Source organism: Salvia miltiorrhiza, chromosome 4 (assembly GCF_028751815.1).
Source record: "Salvia miltiorrhiza cultivar Shanhuang (shh) chromosome 4, IMPLAD_Smil_shh, whole genome shotgun sequence".
In the NCBI taxonomy this organism is placed as follows: Eukaryota; Viridiplantae; Streptophyta; class Magnoliopsida; order Lamiales; family Lamiaceae; genus Salvia; species Salvia miltiorrhiza.
Window position 1 is genome coordinate 38,904,590 of NC_080390.1, and position 18,830 is coordinate 38,923,419.

The following is an 18,830-nucleotide window of genomic DNA, read 5'->3' on the forward strand; positions in this document are numbered from 1 at the left end:
TTAAAAATATAATTTATTTTTTTATTTTTATTATATGTAATTTTTATACTTCAAAAAATATAATAATCTTATAAAATATTGTGGTTGGATGGTTGAAATGGGTTGAGATTGATATTGGTAATGTGGAAGAGAGAAATTAATTAAGTATTAAAAATATTGGATGGTTGGGTAAGGGAATGGAGCATATTTTTACAAAAACGACTTGAATACGGTTCCTGAGTGAATCCAAAGTACGGTCTTCTAGCATGTCAAATGCGTCTGATTTTCACGTATGTTAGAACCACGTGTGGTTAAAGTTCATAGCATATCCCCACTGACTTCTTCAGTCAATCTCTTTTGGAATCAACATAAGTTAAAATGCACCAATTGCGTTTTGGAAAATGCTCCCTTCATTGGGAGTCTTATTTGTTTCACAAATCCTCCCAATGACTTATGTACATTCTGATTCGGATGCACGACGCATCAACCCAAATTAATTTTTTATTGAGATTAGTAAATCCTAATTGGAGATTAACAATGCAACGTACACTCAAATGCACACAGATTTTTGCCTTTGTTGAAACATTCTAATCGGTGGATAGTTGAAATCATGCTTGCACTTGGTAGAAATTACCATCAATGGCTAGATCTGCACCTGGAGCAGATTTTTGAATGTTGAAAGGGTGAATTCATCTGATGGCACTTGGTAGAAATTACCATCAATGGCAAGATTAATGAAAATTATGGTGAATTCATCTCTAGATCGGCATCTGGAGCGAAGAATGTCTACAAATGTTGAAGAGAGGGAATTGTTGTGCTCAAGAATTTTACTCATTCTCTGATGAAGAAGCGATATATAGTACAAGCGTCCAGATAGAAAAATACAAGGTACAAACAGATTACTCTGAAAATGAAGATGGAGTGTATCTTACTCTTGTTATTGTTGTAGCTTCCCTTCAACAAGTGGCATGCAGGTGCACTAGGTTCGTGATGATATGCTTATCTTAGAAGCTAAGATCCACTACCCATATTTATATTCTTGTATCAAACTTCAATATTAAGTTTATACCAAAACCATGCCTCTTAGTTGGAACTAATAGTTAAAAGACTCCATGAAAATCGCAGATAAAATGAGCTGCAACCACCATATTCTATAATTCAGGTCAAGAAAGCACACATTCGTCAATATTTGTTTCACATCTCGATATACATTGGTATAAGAAATAAAAGATGCAGTAGCTCAGCAAACTAACCACATGATTTGAATTTTTCACAAGAGCGTAAGAAGGCGAGAGTAAATCAACTAGAAGTGAAGAGAGCAGGATTAGATGTGGCATTGCTGACTTGCACTTCCAACAATTCCAGACGCCGCTCCAATGTATCCAACTTCTCATTCAATTTTGATAATTTGTTTTTGGTAGTAGATTCTGAAATTTAAACGAAAAGATTACAACGAATTAACTTCAAGATCAGAATGAATTACAATGAGAAGAATGTAAAACTAAAAGGAATTCAAGTGGAAATCAGGCATACCAAATTGCACGAGGAAGTCAAAGAGGCGTCGAACATTAAGGGAGACATGAGAAATGAATTCACGATTCTCCCAGTCAGCTTGTACTGCAATTCCCACATTGACAGCATTCGTTATCCCCCCAGCTCGAGCCATCTTTCAGACTCGAGAGTTATACTTTGATCCCTGCTGCTTGGATCTGCCAAAACGATTGTAATTAGATTGAAAAGCTTCATCCATGTATTATGAAAATCAGCAAGCTCCAATTTGATCTTGTGCAATGAAAATTATACTTAAAAGAGTCGCAGACTACAAAGAAAGAAATGGAACTCCACTCAGCTTTATTGCTTCATTCATTGTGGTAAAATTAGGAGAAGACATATTTAGATTTTTTGTGTTGCATGTAAACAACACACTGCTACATTTCCTTAACACATCCCACATATTTCCCATTCAAATCCTAAAACAAACAACTCAAGAAAGCTTTTCAGGGAAAGAAAGAAAGCATCACAGTTCCCTTCCCCTCCATACGCTTCCGCAAATTTAAGGTTATCTGTGCAAACATAGCCAAAAAACTTATTTGCAAACATCGCCCAAAGACTTCTCATAAACTGTGGAATTATGGTAATCATCATACAAAGCTGTGTTGATTGGAGGTGTCCAAAAAAGCATCATTAACAATGCATATCATATGCTGACAATGAATTACCAAGTGAACCAAGAAAACAAAGTTTCTACTCATGGATGAAAGTCACAAGGCAAGAAATTCTATGAATCGCAAAAAAAAAAAAATTTAAGCTTCCTCTTTAATTCTCAAATTCATCATCCCCATACTTACAAATGCCATTCTTAAATCGACCCCATTACAAAAAGGATGACAATAGAATCAACATATCTCTCGATCCAAACCCCACAATACGAGGAGTAAGTTTTACTTATACAAGCATTAAAATATTTTTCAGAAAATAAATATTCGATAGTTAAATAAGAGGGGGGGGGGGGGGGGGGGGGGAGGGGGAAGCTTTCCATGAAACGTTTTACCACTAAAATAAATCAGTGATAGAAAGCCCAGGCAAAAAAGGTCAATTTATGTGATATATGAAATAGATTTACTATCAGATATAAAACCTAAGATGAATTCCTTTTGTTTAATCTTCAAGCTCAAATGTGAGCAACCTGATGCCGTAAAATGCAAGCATGGCTGCCCGAGCAAATCAGCGGATCTAACATCAGAAGAATTACCTTAAACGCGAGCGCAGGGTTGGAGGCAAAAACAAGAGAAGTAGAAACTAGTGCAACAACGTAGAGAGGGATTCCAGCTCGACGGCGGGCCAGGCGATGCGAATAGGGAGCTCGAAGACACGGCAGACTCAGATGGAAGAGAGCGATTCAGAGCTTGACGGTGCGACGGACTCGGACGATGGAGACGGCGACTCAGAGCCGAACGGAGCGGCGGATTTGGACGGTGAAGACGTAGACGGTGGAGTGGGAGGAAGGTTTCTGCGGAAGGTTAGGAACTTAGGGCACGTCAATTTGGGGAGGATAGTTCAGCCGTTCAGCGCACTAGAGAAATAATACTTGTCTTTTCTTTATTAAGTTAAGGAGTGTGATACCATTTTCTTGTATTTTTCTTGAGTCGGGGAATGAGAGGTTGTATTGGGATTACATGATAACCTACATAATTTTTTTAGTTTTGATTTTTCTATTTTTCATTTAAATTTAATTGCATAAATTTAAATCATACAATTATTTCAAAATTAAATTGCATTAATTTTGAAATCTTAAAAATTACATAAAACTTACTAAAATAAAAACAAATCCTACAAATAACTATTCCGGCCCTACAGGTCCGAAACGTGCCCAAACATGCTCCATCAAATCATATTGGAGCGTGGCGTGCAACTGCCTATCTCGGAGACGGGTATCTCTTCGCACATATTCCTCGAAGGAAACTGGGGTTGCTCGACCACTCTCCCTCGAGTCATTGCTAGATGCCCTATGTCCCGCGTCGTCATCTCTCCAATTGGTTGCTCCTTCACCTTCGTGCTCCGCAATCATGTTGTGGAGAATGATGCAACACAACATGATATCCTTGAGGTGCTCCAGGTACCAATTACGCGCGGGACTGCAAATGATTCCCCACCGAGCTTGAAGGACTCCAAAGGCACGTTCGACATTCTTTCGTGCCGATTTTTACATCTTCTTGAACCTCGCCTCCTTTTGATTTGTCGCCATCGGTGAACTCTTGACGAAGCAACGCCACTCCGGATATATACCGTCGCACAAGTAGTAGCACATCTGGTAGTATCGATGGTTCGCCTGAAAGAGCACAGGCGGGGCCGTTCCATCCAATACGCCGGCAAAGAGAGCCGACTGGTTGAGAACGTCAATGTCGTTGTTCGAACCAGCGACACCGAAGAAGGCATGCCAAATCCACAGATCGTGGGATGCAACGGCCTCCAAGATCAAGGTTGGCTCCCCTTGATCACCGTGTGTATATGCGTTGTGTCACGCCTTAGGGCAATTCTTCCATTCCCAATGCATACAATCAAGACTCCTGAGCATCTCGGAAAATCCATATCGCACCTCGTGCATCTGAGTAAGGCGTGTGATGTCCTCCGGCGTTGGACGACACAGATAATGGGCTCCGAAAGCCTGGATGACAGCCTTGCAAAACTTCTTAAGGCATACACGCCCGGTAGAGTCGGCGACTTTGAGATACTCGTCAAAAGTATCCACACTGACGCCAGTGGCTAATTGACGGATAGCCGACGTGTATTTCTGCAAAAGGGAGAGAGAGTCCCTACCTATTGCATCAGTGCTCATCTGGAAGTAAGTATCTTCACCTTGAACAGCCTCGACGATGCGCAAGAACAGCTCCTTCTGCATTTGAAAATGCCGTCGGAAAAATATAGGTCCGTACTTCGGATTGTCATTGAAGTAGTCTTGCATAAGACGTAGATGGGCATCCTCACGATCACGGTGGACGTAAGACCGGGGACGTTTAACACGTCCCGACTCCGGTGCCGGTTGGGTGTAGATTTGAGCAAGCAATTGTTTCTGCAACTCTATCTCCTCCATGATCGCGCGAGCTACACCGTCGGATGAATCAAACGAAGAACCGTGGTCGGATTCCGCCATTATCGGAAGAAAAAAGAAGAAAAGGCTTGAAAGGTGTAGATTGAAAGAGGAGAATTGTGGAGTGAAAGTGAGGAAGAAGAATGAGGAAAAAAGAATATAAAGAGAAGAAAAAAAATCGAACGTTCAAATTTGCACGCAAACCAAGACAGTCAAAGCTGCCTTCAAAATTCAAAAATAGAATTTTCTATTTTTTTTAATGGCGCGTGTGAAACACGCGCCTTTCATCAATGGGTAAATGGGCTACACGTTAGAACGTGTAGCCCTCGTGTAGGCAACGGCTGCATCGGCTTACACGATAGCGGCCTTACACAAGTAGGCCGCATCGTGTAAGCGATGCGGATGCTCTTATAAATAGGAGTTCACACTATTTGGTGTTTTTTTGGAGATGCTATCATTTTTTTATTAAAAAAATTATTAGCATCTACATATATCAATTCTAGGAGTTGGTTTTGTATATAAACTTTAAAAGAAGGAAGAAAAATATATGAACTTTAATGTTATAGTGATTTTGGCACAAATTTATTTTTTGCTCAAATTAAAGTTGACTTGGTAAATCGAAATATCGACATTTACTCATCAGACGTTTTAAAAAATGACATCGTATAGGATATTTATAAGAATATCGTGTAAGACATCTTTAAACCTGAAAAATCGTAGGGTTTTTATAGAGTTCAAATATGTAGAAATTGGATTTTTGATAAAATTGCTACAATATTAAAGTTCATGTACTTTTTGACTCATTTTAAAGTTCATGTGCAAAACCACACTACCCTCAAAATTGGTGTATTTAATCGTTAATAACTCTTATTAAAATTATGAAAATGAATGGTATACGTACTATTATATGTATATCCATAATCCATTCATGTGGATTTGTTTATCTCATTACCTTTTAATTCATAAATGAGTTAAATGCATGTAAAATCAAAAAATTTGGTTGAAATATATTTTGTTCAAAAATTTTGAAAATTTCTTTTTTTTTTTTATCAAAAAATTTCACATTTGTTCATTTTTACTACCATTTTTTAATTTCCCCAATTTGAAATCAATGTGACAGTGATGTGGCTCGCCGGCACGCGTCACAATTTTTTTTTCCGATAACTTAACACAATGTTTGGTAAGAGTACAAAATTATGTCGTTTTGTGCATATTTATCACTCAATCCATTGAATTAAAATCAGAACCCTAAATTATCATTATCTTCTTCATCGTGTCTGTGCAACTAGTGGAAACATTCTTGTTATTCTTCTCATTCTTTGTCCAAGCGAGAAGAACACAAAATGTCTTTTTTTCCTTCATTTTCCTTAGGCTTGAATCCATAAATCATTATTTGCAGGTGTAAAAAAGCCCCAAAGATTGAAACGTCAAAGATCGCAAAGAATCATGGGCGTGCTTTCTACTATTGTCGTTTATGAGCTATATGTGAAGCTTTTTTTAATTGTTTTGTATTTTATTGCTGAGGTTAATTTGTTGCATTCTACGATTTTTTTTTTAGTGTGTTATTTTTATGTGGATGGATAAAGCATATAGAGAAGTTGAAAGATGTGGCTACATTGTTGAAGATTGTCCAAACAAACTCAATTACTGGATTGGTGAGAGTCACAAGTGTATTGGGCACATTGAGTGTTTTCATAAGAGAATTCACAAACTTGAAGCTAAGAACTCAAATTTAGAAGATTTGAACAAGAAGTTGGAGAATGAGGTTTTAGTGCAACACTATTTCATTGTATATACTTTTTGTTATGGCTTTCATTTATTAGCTTCAAAATTGAAAGAAAATGTTGAGATGAATATGTTGTGATAAACCTTGTTAGGAATTTGGAAGAGTTAAAATGAATATGTTGTAATAAACCTCGTTATGAATTTATGTAATGATATTTTGAATCAATCATTGAATTTGGCAACCTTATGAATTTATGTAACACCACTTAAATCATTAAGACAAAACTTAACACCAGCTACATTGCACCTGCTATGAGTTCATCAAGACAAAACAAACACTTAATAACACTTAAATCACTAAAGTGCAACAAAAGCTGATATGTATATCTTGATTTAATAACAGTACCACAAAAGCTAATGTCTAGATCACCAAAAATATAGTTCATCCTATTACATCAGTTTAGATTTTCCACAAAAATTAGGCTGGGCTTTCTTGCGTTGGTAACTTTGTTATGATTGATCCTCCACCACTTGAGTCTTCAGACCTTTCTCCACCTCTGGCCCTACTCCCTCTTGGTCTACCATTTTCCCTTTGTCTAGGAGGCACAAAGTTAAACCTATTTGCAGTGCCCACATAGAACCCACTACAAGAATTTCTCTAATAGACAACAGGCCAAAACCGTTGTCTATTAGAAAAATGTCTGTCCTAAATGAAGGTATAGTGTATGTAGGGACGCTGATAGACAACGATCAGCAAGCCCGTCATCTATTCGCTGATAGACAACAGTCAGCTTGACCGTCATCTATTCCATGATAGACAACAGGCCCCAACATCGTTGTCTATTACAGAATACAAAGAGGTGAGCTCATACATTCAAATAAGATAAGAGTACTTACATATAGGGATGTCAATCGGGCCAGCCCACCGGGTTTTCGGGCTAGCCCTACAGGGTTCCGGGTTAGTCGGGTGCGGACTAATCGGGTTGGAGATTTTTTCGGGTTGTAAATCTTCAACCCTAACCTTAAACTTTCGGGTTTCGGGCTAGCCCATCGGGCTAATCAGGTTAAAGACGTAAAAATAAAATTATTATTTGTATTTTATTATTCCTAATGATCTAATGTATAATCAATTTCTACAAAAAAATCCGTAATTAATTTCATTTTTTGTAATGAAATTGCGCGCACACACACACACATATATATATTCTAACTAATTAATTTCACTTTTTTTAATGAGGCTACATATATATATTTAAGCAAATACCATAGATCTAAACATAGCAGAAGTTGTAACTGGATGCATCAGTCACAATTCCGTCAGCCCACCGGGTTTTCGGGCTAGCCCTATCGGATTCCGGGTTAGTCGGGTGCGGGCTAATCGGGCTGGAGGTTTTTTCGGGTTGCGATTTTTCAACCCTAACCCTCTAATTTTGTCGGGTTATTCGGGTCGGCCCACGAGTTTCGGGCTGCATTGACATCCCTACTTACATGCAAATAAATGTTTCCTGTTACTTTACTCTGTAGTATACCAAATCATCTCATAGTTTGTGATCTTATTCTTTATTGATTTCTTTGTTGTGGAAAATGAAGATCCACCATTTGTTACAATTGATCTTGTTGCTTCTACTCTTTCATCTGAAGAAAGTAATTGGATGTTTTCTTAGTCTCTCTCCCTTTTTTTGTATCCATTAATTTTATTAGTTACAAACAAACAAATTATATATAATATTTATAAAAAGTCGTTCACTTATAGGAACTTTCTAAGGCTTCTCTACTGCCTCATTCTTGCAATTCTCTGTATGACTATATTGTGGCCTATTCCAAATCACTTCTGACATGTCATTCTCACATCAATCTTACATTTAGGTGAGAAATTTTCGAACACATACATTACATCTTTATCATCAAGTAGGGATTTTGAAAACCCCCCACTTCCCCTGTGTGTCGTCATTGCTCCCCTGTCTCTCGTTGCATATATGAAAATGATTTGCTCCAACGCCGCCACTCGACTGCATCTCTATCTCTCTCCCCATTCTCGATTATCAAGCGCCGAGACCGCCAAAAAGAAGCTCTAGTACTACCGCATATTCTTGTTTTTTTCTCGCGTCGTCGTTCACAAATAAGATTTACTTGCATATTCTTATAGTTTTTTGAATTTGGCCAAAGTCTAAAATCCATTGTCCACACTAATTTGATTCTGATTGTTCGGATTTCAAAGGTTCTGTCGGAAAGCTCTTGCGATAGAATCCAAAATATTGCAAGAAAGAAATATATAGAATGTTAGGGCAAAACTTTTAGGTTAGCCATTTTCCAACCACTTCCAGCAATCAACCCCCGAAAATATGGGTACTAATAGAAAATTATAATAGATAGCTTTTCATTTTTCAATTATATCTTCGAATTGTCCATCAAACTCTGGATAAAATGATTATCTGATTAAATATTATATATTTTGATTAATAAACGAAATTCATCGCTAGTTGATTTGTGTACTTACAAACAGTTAACCTTATAAAAATGCCAAAGAGGAAGATATGAATTATAATTAATCATCACATTAATATAAAGTTAATGAAGGTATACTTTGATAAAATTGAGATTAAGCGTACCACGTTTAATTTCTCATTTTGTGTCCCACTTTTAATTTTATTTATTTTCTTATATATCTTTCCTCTAATTTCAACTTTGTACATATGTTATAATTTAATTTTATGATTATTGACTAGGATTTATTTAATCTAATTAGGATATATAATTGATTTTTATCATTTAATTTGTAGGTTGATAGTTCAAAATTATGGCATATACTTTCTTAAATTTTTAATTTTTGAAATAAAAATTAAGTATAATTCATAGTATTATACTCCTTTCGTCCATCATTTTAGTATCTATTTGAGAATGATATGAATTTTAATGATTGAGTGTGTTTGAGTGAAATAAAAGTGTCACCTTTATGAAAGTGTGAAAGTGATTAAAGTGGAGTAAGATGCTCATATTTTATAGGGTAGTTGTATGAAATACTTTTACTAAAAATAAAAACAAATATTAAATTCTGGAACAGACTAAAATGAAAAGATAGATATACTAAAATATAAAATGGAAAAAAACGATAAATTTTATTTTTATAAAAAATATTATTAAAATAATAAATATAAATATGTAACATAATGAGATACATAAAATTATGAGATATTGGATGTCGTTGCATTTTGATGGACCGAACAACAGCGAAATATTATTATTAATACTTAATGGTATTGTAATTCAAACTAGTACATTCGCCCGTACGATGCACGACGAACACAGTTTTGCATCAAAATTAAACGATGTAGCGTGTGTATCGGTTAAGCGATTAGAGGTTAATGTCTAGAACCGAAGGTCTTGGGTTCGAGCCCCTGTGGCGCAACCTTTAAATTTTTTTATTTAATTATGTTAATTTATAAAAAATAAATAAATTAAATGATGTATCAAATAAATAAAAAATAAATATTAAATATAGTTAGAATATATATAAGTAAATGTAAATTATTTTTTCTTAAAAAATAAAATAATCTACATCAATTACTCAGTAAAGATCCTTAATTTTATTTTATAATTTTGAAAAGTATCATTTTTAATTTTCCATCTATTTGATGGAAAACTTTATTTTCTTCCTTAAAATTATAGAATAAACACATCATTCAAATTAAAAGAAACGAAGAAACAATAAAAAAAGAATTTTCACATCACAATAAGCTAATCATGCATAAAATTAATTTTTTCTAAGTTAGCTCATTACCTATGTCATCTTATTAGAAAAGCTTCAATTGATAAGTAAGAAAATAAATTATATTATTAGAATTTATTAGAATACTAATAAAAGAGTTGAATAATTATTTGATACCAAAGCAAAGATCTTGCATTCATCTTTAATTTAGGATATATATAGAATATTTTTTATAAATAAAATTTGATTTTTTTTTAAAAATCATCAAAATATGAAAAACAGAATATGAGAGAGAGAGAATAGAAAATTGAAGAATGTGTATGATGAAAGAGAGGGGAGAGGAGAGAGAAAATATATGGAATATGAGATTTGTTAAGTTTTATAAATACCCTTTGATTGATTCTTTAATTACAATTTTGCCACAAACTTAGTTTTCATATAATAAATAGATTTATGAGCAAAAGTAAGCCCCCAAAATGGCAGTTGCATATGGAGAAGCCAAGTGGCCATGAGTCTCCTCCCCTGGGCCTGGGGCTCGCCATATCACTCGCTACATTACTAAGCAGTTAAATCCTCTGCGTTTTCTTCTTCCAAATCTCTCTATCTGCACAATAAACGAAAATGAGCAAGGGACCGGGACTCTTCTCCGATATCGGCAAGAAAGCCCGAGGTTTATTTTCAACCCGATCCATCATTTCTCTTCTCTCCCTTCATTTTGTGTTGGGATATTTGACGATATTTAATTCGGTTTTTTGCAGATCTTCTAACGAGAGACTACCTCTCCGATCACAAATTTTCTGTCTCCACCTACTCTGAATCTGGAGTGGTACGTACGCCCGTTTCATTGTCTGCCAATGCGCCTCCTTAATTATATATTCCAGATTTCGGCTATTAATAAATCATGAGCTAATGATAGATGATAATTACTATTACTATACAATAATAATGTAGTGAAACACCAGGATTTTATCCACATTATTACGATATCGATTAACTTCAGAAGCTACCATTTTAATTTCTGATCAAAGTGGTAGCTTTGTGCGTACCTCGTTCTCTCTCAACAACTGTAGTGAATGTGTGCTGATGATACTCAGAATTCTTGATTTTCAAGCAATTTCCTTCATTTTTTCTAATCTTGTTCTATAGTAGGCCGTTTCATTCATGTATCATGCTTTCTTTTTCTTATTCTACTACTACTTCAATAAGCTTTGGTGGCATTGTTGTTTGTGGAGGAAATTTTTCGTATCTTCTCATTTTTTATGTAATTCTTCTATGGGGACCTAATTATCTCAATTTAGTTTCACAAAACAATGATTGTCATACTTCATATTTATATTTTGTTTTCTTACTAGAAGACTATGAGCTTTTAACATTTCAGTGCTGATTTTGTACTATTATGGTTTTGTTAATTCTGTATTGTTCATCCGAATATATCTGGATAGCCTTTCTTTACATTGTATATGGTTTTGTTAATTCTGTACTGTTCATTCGAACATATCTGGATAGCCTTTCTTTACATTGTATAAAAATTTTATACTTGATATTTTTCTCTGTCTTCTTCTCCCTGAGTGTAGGCCTTGACAACATCCACAGTGAAAAAGGGAGGCTACTCATCTGGTGATGTGCAAGTCCAGTATGCATGCAAGAACACTTGTGCTGATGTCAAAGTCGACACCGAATCGAATGTGACATGCTCGAACTTATCAAACTAAACATAAATATGTCCAAAAAAAAAAAAGTATTGCATTCTTTCCCTTTCTGATCCCCCTATTTTGGCATGGCAGATTGCAGCAACTCTAACTGTTACAGATATCATCCCATCATCAAAGACCGTTGCATCGGTGAAATATCCAAATTTTGAGTCTGGCAAGGTGCTTTTATTTATCAATTTTTCCATGTATAAATAAGAGATAGTACTTGCTAGTTTTAATAGTAGCCTCTGATACCTCATGCATCCTTAACTGCATCCTTGTGCAGTTGGAGTTTCAATACTTTCACCCTCATGCATCCTTAACTGCAGCAGTTAGTCTGCACCAAACCCCTCCTGTCAACTTCTCTGCCACCCTCGGCACGCCTACCTTCGCCTTGGGTGCAGAGGCAGCCTACGAGACCTCCTCCCGTAAGCTGACAAAGTACACTGCAGGCATCACCGTGACCAAGCCGGATTCTTGCGCCTCAATAACTTTGTAAGTCCTAAAAATGATATAATGTTGCAAGGTGGATAACCAGTTTTTGCTTGTTCTGTTTGGCTTTATATAGATATTAAAATGGGGGAAGATTTTAGTCTTGTTCTCTTCCTATAGGGGTGACAAAGGGGACACCCTAACGGCATCATTCATACACTGCTTGGATCAGTCAAAGAGGAGTGCTGCTGGTGGAGAGATCACCAGAAAGTTCTCCACGAACCACAACACCTTCACGGTTGGGGGGTCTTATGCCCTTGATGATCTCACGCTCGTGAAGTTGAAGCTCAATAACCATGGCACACTAGGGACTGTTTTGCAGCATGAAGTCATAAGGAAATCTCTCGTGACTATTTCGAGTGAGCTTGATACCAAGGCCTTAGACAAGACGCCGAAATTTGGAGTGTGTTTTGCTCTGAAACCCTAAGAGCCTCTTGATCTGGAGTTTGAAGCAAATTCTTTGGTTTTTTTGAAGGAATAAGAAACTATAGATTACATATGTGGGGGTAGTTGTTTTTCTCATTTCTGCAACTATCATTTTCTTTCATCGTTGTTGAGGCTTCTTTGGCATGAGGAATATTGTTTTAGGCTAGTACATTGTATTGTTTTCAAGTGTTGAGTTACTTCGGCTTTATATACTGCTCAATCTTTCTGCTACAAACTCTTCGAGTTCCCTCTCTGTTTCTTTTTTCATTTGGTTGTATTAATTTGCTCTTTCATCAAGAAAGATTAGTGTATGTGAGTTATTTATTTATTTTTTAATGACATTTTTTTCAAAAAAAAAAGGAAAGAAAGGTAATTGATGATCATCACTCTAACTTATTAAGTTTAGAGGTTGGGCGAATTTGTTATAAATTTGATTTATCTATTATGAAATCTTTTTGTGGACATTTGGAGTATATTTTTCTTATATACACATAAATAAATGGCAATAATTTGATATGATATATTAAAGTTAAAAGAAATTAACAGCTTATTACATTTAATAATTTCATAATTGTTTTAACAGTGTCATATAAATAGAATTCTTCATCTACGTGCATTATTATCGATGTTTTCTAAATCTAATTTGGGTAAAGGTCACTTTATGTCCCATCGTTTTAGCGAATTCTCAAAAATGTCCCAACCTAACGATAATATCAAAACGATACCCAACCTACCAAAAAATTATTATTTGTGTCCTGTTAAAATTTTCCGGCTCCCGGAAACTGACGTGGATTGCCGGACGTCCAGCATGGATTGCCAAGGTGGATTTATTAATCTACATGGAATTATTCTATGTTCTCATTTTATTTTTTTGAGCAAAAAAAAAAGAAAACAAAAGAACAAAAAACCTAATTTTCAAATTCAGCGCATCGTCTCTCATCTTTCTCACCTGTTGCCCCACCGCCTCTTCCAGCCAGCGTGCCGACCACCACCGTAGACCATGCCGCCTACGTACCTCCTTCACATCGCGCCGCCGCTGCACCCGCTCATCAACTTCTCAGCCACCGCCACCGCTCGCACGTCGCGGCTATTACAACCTCCTTCAACCTTGCCTCGCGCCTAACCCACCACTGCGCGACCACTACCGTCTCCAACCGCAGCCGTATTCGGTCGCTCCGCCCTTGCGCAGGTCAACATCTGTTGGGGGCGACAGAGGAGATGGCGGTGGGATTTTAGTGATTAATTTTCATAAATTGAGAAATTTGTGTGTTCTGTGTGAGGGAGAATTCGAGATGAGGTGCAGCGTAAACTGAGAAATTGAGATGAGAGAGAGAATGAGATGATTTGTGTGTGAGGGAGAATGAAATTGAGAAATTGAATCAGATGGTTTCTGTTGGTGTTACCGTAAACAGCGATGAGATGGGAGAGGGGCAGCGATGTCGCCAGACCATGGATGGTCCGACGTGGCGGCGTGAAACGGTGTTTGTGGGTGCAAGAATCTGCCCTAAAGTGTGTATGTGTGTGTGTGCATTTTCTGTTAGAGAGGGCAAAAAGGTTGAGAGTGAGAGAGATGAGGAGAGTCAGAAGAAAGGGACGTCGACCGACCGGCATCAGTGTCATCGGAATTTCAGAGGCGGCGGCGGACCGCCGTTTCAACCACTGCCCACCGCCATCTCCTCTGTCGCCCCCCCTGCCATATGCGTTTTCAAAGGTGTGGAAAATTCATTGCAGAGATGTAGGAGAAGAAATAAAACGACAACGTTTAGTATTAGGTGTATATTTGTTTTGTTTTTTTTTTTTTTTTTTTTTTTTTTAACATCCACCTTGGCAATCCACGCTGGATGTCCGGCAATCCACGTCAGTTTCCGGGAGCCGGAAAATTGTGATAGGACACAAACGATATTTTTTTGGTAGGTTGGGTATCGTTTTGATATTATCGTTAGGTTGGGACATTATTGAGAATTCGCTAAAACGATGGGACATAAAGTGACCTTTACCCATCTAATTTTAGAATTGCAATCACTAGTAGTTTTTTGGTAGCATTCGTAGAATTTATGATTTTATTGTCTCATATAAAACCGAATTGTTTAAAGAGAGTTCTAGTGAAGTTTTTAATTGTTCCAACAATTCGCAATAGAACTACTCTAGTCGTATTTTTGTATAGAAATATCAAAACAATGAAAACAATGGCAAATATTAATATCATAAGTATTTGCCAAAATAATTGTGCACGTCACTGGTAAAGACTAAAGAGTTTTCATTTATTCAGATTTAGAGTCTGATATAATTTGAATCCATGTTTCAAGTAATTCACTAATATCTTAATCAAGCAGATTTAGGTAATTAAGCGCGAAGTCTGTCCCAGAACTTATAAATTTTTTTTAGAGAATGAGCCTATTTCCTTTTTTCCTAGTTCAGAAGTGCAACAATTTTTTAGAGAACTTTTTATTTAATTTGTTTTGCACAATTTCTTCAAAATATGCCACTACAATTCACAAATACATGTTTTAACAAAAAAAAAGTTACTTATTTATAAGTAAATAAATAAAACAGACAACAAAATCACACTCAAGTGGCTTCGTCGTTTAAAATAAAAATGGTTTCCAACGTAGAAAATAAAAAAAGTCGTACAAATGAAAAATAGAAAGCTGCATCATCAAGGGTGTTGAAAGGTTTGGAAAAATATGCAGAAAATAATACGCTAAACACAGTCCAAAAACCAAAAGCCATGGGTAACACATTACTAAACGAAGAAACATCAATTTTTTCAGACAGATCAAAATGCAGGGATTTCACATAACATTAATAAATTCAAATAGACACAAGATAGATTTTATTTGTGTTCAGATGAAACAGATGCAAAGAACCAGACGATGTTAAACTCGGTCACAAACAAATAATTATAAAAAATACAACTCAAATTCACTCCAAAATACTTGAAACTAAGAAACTTAAAAATAGAGCGAATAAAATTTTAGATGTTAACTACCAAATATCTTCAATTATCAATAATGCAGAAATGGAAAATCACTACCACTACCCTCTCTACACAATAAACAACGCTGCTACTACTCCAGTTGAAACTAATCGCATAAAAAAAAGATTATAAGCAATACGAATTAGATATAAATGCAATCCCATTGTCAAATCAAGCCAATCAAGAAACCAAATTTAATAACGCCACTCGAACACCACATAGATCCATGGCCAAAAACATTAATTATCAATATAGCTAATATTGTCGAGTCTGAAACGAAACAAAATCCATCAAAAGCAATATAACATAATCCGGTTCCTCTCATTGACATAGATCCAAAATTAACAACCGTTAAAAAAGATCACAATCTAAAAATCGACCAACCTTCTAATCAATAGTCTGCATAATATCCTCGGAGGTGAACTTGGTGCCCTTCTCCTTGTCGGCGGCGGCGCGGCCCTTGGCCTTGCGGTCGAGCAGCGACTTACGGTCTTTGTCGAGGCGGAGCTTGGTGATGACGACCTTGGAGGGGTGGATGCCGACGTTGACGGTGGAGCCGTTAACCTTCTCGCGGGTGATGCGCTCGATGTGGATTACCCATTTCTTGCGGTAGACCTGGACAACCTTGCCCTCGCGCCCCTTGTAGGTCCCGCGCACCACCTGCACCTCGTCGTCCTTGCGCACCGGCATCGACCGCACGTTGTACTTGGACCGGAGGTCGCCGGAGAGCGGCGCGCTCATGATGACGCGGCGGACGCTCGACGGCGCCGTGAAGTGAGCCTTGCGGCTCTTGCGCCGGGAGGACGAGACGCGCGGATTGTACTTCATCTTCTCTTTCTGTCTCCGCCGCTGTGATCGGTGATTTGGGGTGGTGGGGAGAGTGGAGGCTCAGAAGCTTAGGGTTTGGGACTATATATATCTAGGATTTCCTGACGGCGTCGTTTCGAGGAATCAGGGTTTGGTTTGGGCTTTGGAGTTTGATTTAGGGCTTTATATTTTGTGATTGTGGACTACGCCTCTTTTGAGTAATTGTTTTCATAGTCCCAATATTATTTAGGATTATTCTATGGGTAATTTTATTCATAGCCCCTATTTTATTCATTGTAGCTGCTTGTTAATAAAATAATAGGACTATTTTCTGCCTACATGCTACGGCCCCCAAATTAAACGATTTTATACATATTTCCCCAAATTTCGAAATAAACTCTCTCTCTCTGTTTGATGATATCTTTTCATCATTCCATAGTGTTGTGTTCATGTTGGATTTTTAATTATTCTTTTTCTTCAACTATGTAATTACTCATCTTTTCTAGTGAATACAACTTCAAGAATTATGAGGCATACTTTTTCTATCTGAAATCTTGAGAGTATAGTACTAGTATTATATTTAGCAGACATCAAATGCCGGTGAACTCTCATATTTTTGTGCACAAAAAAAAAAGTATTGTTCTTGGTTCTCACCTATTTTAATGATTTGAAAAGTTGTTCTCTATGTTGTCCTGTGGATATGAGTGGATGTTTGATACGGCAAAAAATTCTCATCAGTTCTCTATTTTGTTTACATTTTTTGGGCTCTGCTGATTGTCGAAATACTGTGCTCTGTTGTGGAGGAAGAAACCAAAACATGAAGCGGATAATAGAAGACGTGAATTTTAGAGGCTATAATAATAAGTTTTATGTTAAAAATTTAATTTAGGAGCTATAAGGATAAAATAGTACAATCATAATTATTTTTATAATTTTTTAAAATAAGAGGCTATAGTGAAAAAATTGGTGGTTGTATTTAAAATTACCCTTATTCTACTCGTACCCCCATTTTTATTCTTCATATCCTCTTAATTAGAAAATAATAAAAAAATATTTATAAATGTATTATTATACTCTATAACCCCAAATCAAAATGATTGATATGCGTAGATTCAAAAATCACAAATAAACACGCATAACTCCATTAATTTCAAAATGACATACTATATTTTTTCTCAAATAAAATCACATTCTAGAGAACTGCATAAGCGAAATGAAGTTTACAATCACCAAATATTGAACTTTAACGGTCGAAATATTGAGCCCAGGGGGTGATGCCCTTTGTCTTCACCAATGTTCACCCTAATAAACTCAGCACTAGTGTGACGCCCGGGGACGAAGTGCGGAGTGATCGCCGGTGCAAAAAGAGGCACGGACAAGGAGCGGCTCCGGTTAAGACTTCCAAGCGGAGGGGCGCAGGGATGAACCGAAACACACCCGAACGAGAGGGATTCCAAGAATATGCAGGTATGGGACTGCATATTCGAGGAGAGCTTAAGTGATTTGATAGGTGCTACTCATATCAATAAGATGCATCTTCTTTTCTGGTGCCCAGACGGAAGAAACTCCAAGGTTAAGCGAGCTTGGCTTGGAGCAATTCCGGGATGGGTGACTCCCTGGGAAGTTTCTCAGGGAGCGTGCGAGTGAGGACAAAACACGCTAGAAAAGACTCGTATTGGTCTGTGGGGACAGCCGTCAAGTCTGGAGCCGGGCTGTTACAACTAGTATGATATTTGGATGTTAATATCTATTTTATTCATTCTTCTCTTGTTTACTGATTTTTGTTGGCATTGTGAAGTTAATCACAAAAAGCCAAAAACTTGCAAACGATTAATGCATTTTGCTGTAAAAAAAATTGGGCTTCTACCCGAAGAGTGAAATTAGAAGAATCATTGCAACAATATTCCAGTAAACAAGCATTGCAAATGTCAAGAATTTCCTCAAAAGAAAACGAGTAGGTACGAAGGAATTCACTTTTTTTACTTCTTGAAATTTATATGAACAAGCGTGTGTGTTTTATTACTCCAAATTTTGGGGCTATGAAGAAAAGGCTATTATTCTAATTTAGGGCTATTATTAATGCTTTTACTACTTATTAAATAATTGATTATAAAGAATAAAAAAGGGGATATAAATATAATCACCCTTTTACTTATTATAGCCTTTTATCTAAAATAATAAATATATATTTATTATTTCATACTATTATTCATAATCGCGGATTAAATATTTAATAAATAAATCATTTTAAACATAGCCTATGTTTATGTTATTTTACAGAAATTACATTTTAACAAAATTTAAAAAGAAAAAAGAAATAAAAACTAACCCTAGATGATGATATTCTTACTTTTATCTGTCTTCGTCTTTTTATCTACATACACAGAATGAAATTATTAAATACTCAACTGTATTAGCATATCATCATTATATAATACG

The 18,830-nt window shown here is 36.3% G+C and overlaps 3 protein-coding genes across 3 annotated transcripts; 1 reads left to right on the forward strand and 2 right to left on the reverse strand.

Annotated features, from left to right (window-relative positions):
• Positions 1-1,110: 1,110 nt before the first annotated feature.
• On the reverse strand, positions 1,111-3,078 carry LOC131021553 (protein BRICK 1). Its single transcript, XM_057950788.1, has 3 exons — positions 2,732-3,078; positions 1,513-1,688; positions 1,111-1,406 (listed from the first exon to the last, which is right to left on the reverse strand). Exons 2-3 carry the CDS (start codon positions 1,643-1,645, stop codon positions 1,279-1,281), a joined length of 261 nt encoding a protein of 86 aa, XP_057806771.1. The 5' UTR covers positions 1,646-1,688; positions 2,732-3,078; the 3' UTR covers positions 1,111-1,278.
• Positions 3,079-10,458: 7,380 nt separating this feature from the next.
• Positions 10,459-12,842, forward strand: LOC131021551 (mitochondrial outer membrane protein porin 2-like). Its single transcript, XM_057950786.1, has 6 exons — positions 10,459-10,668; positions 10,757-10,824; positions 11,573-11,683; positions 11,783-11,869; positions 11,976-12,184; positions 12,302-12,842. The coding sequence occupies exons 1-6, from the start codon at positions 10,620-10,622 to the stop codon at positions 12,606-12,608; spliced, it is 831 nt and encodes a 276-aa protein (XP_057806769.1). The 5' UTR covers positions 10,459-10,619; the 3' UTR covers positions 12,609-12,842.
• Positions 12,843-15,805: 2,963 nt separating this feature from the next.
• LOC131021552 (60S ribosomal protein L26-1) lies at positions 15,806-16,624 on the reverse strand. The gene has a single exon (XM_057950787.1). The coding sequence runs from the start codon at positions 16,410-16,412 to the stop codon at positions 15,972-15,974; it is 441 nt and encodes a 146-aa protein (XP_057806770.1). The 5' UTR covers positions 16,413-16,624; the 3' UTR covers positions 15,806-15,971.
• Between the last annotated feature and the right edge of the window lie 2,206 nt (positions 16,625-18,830).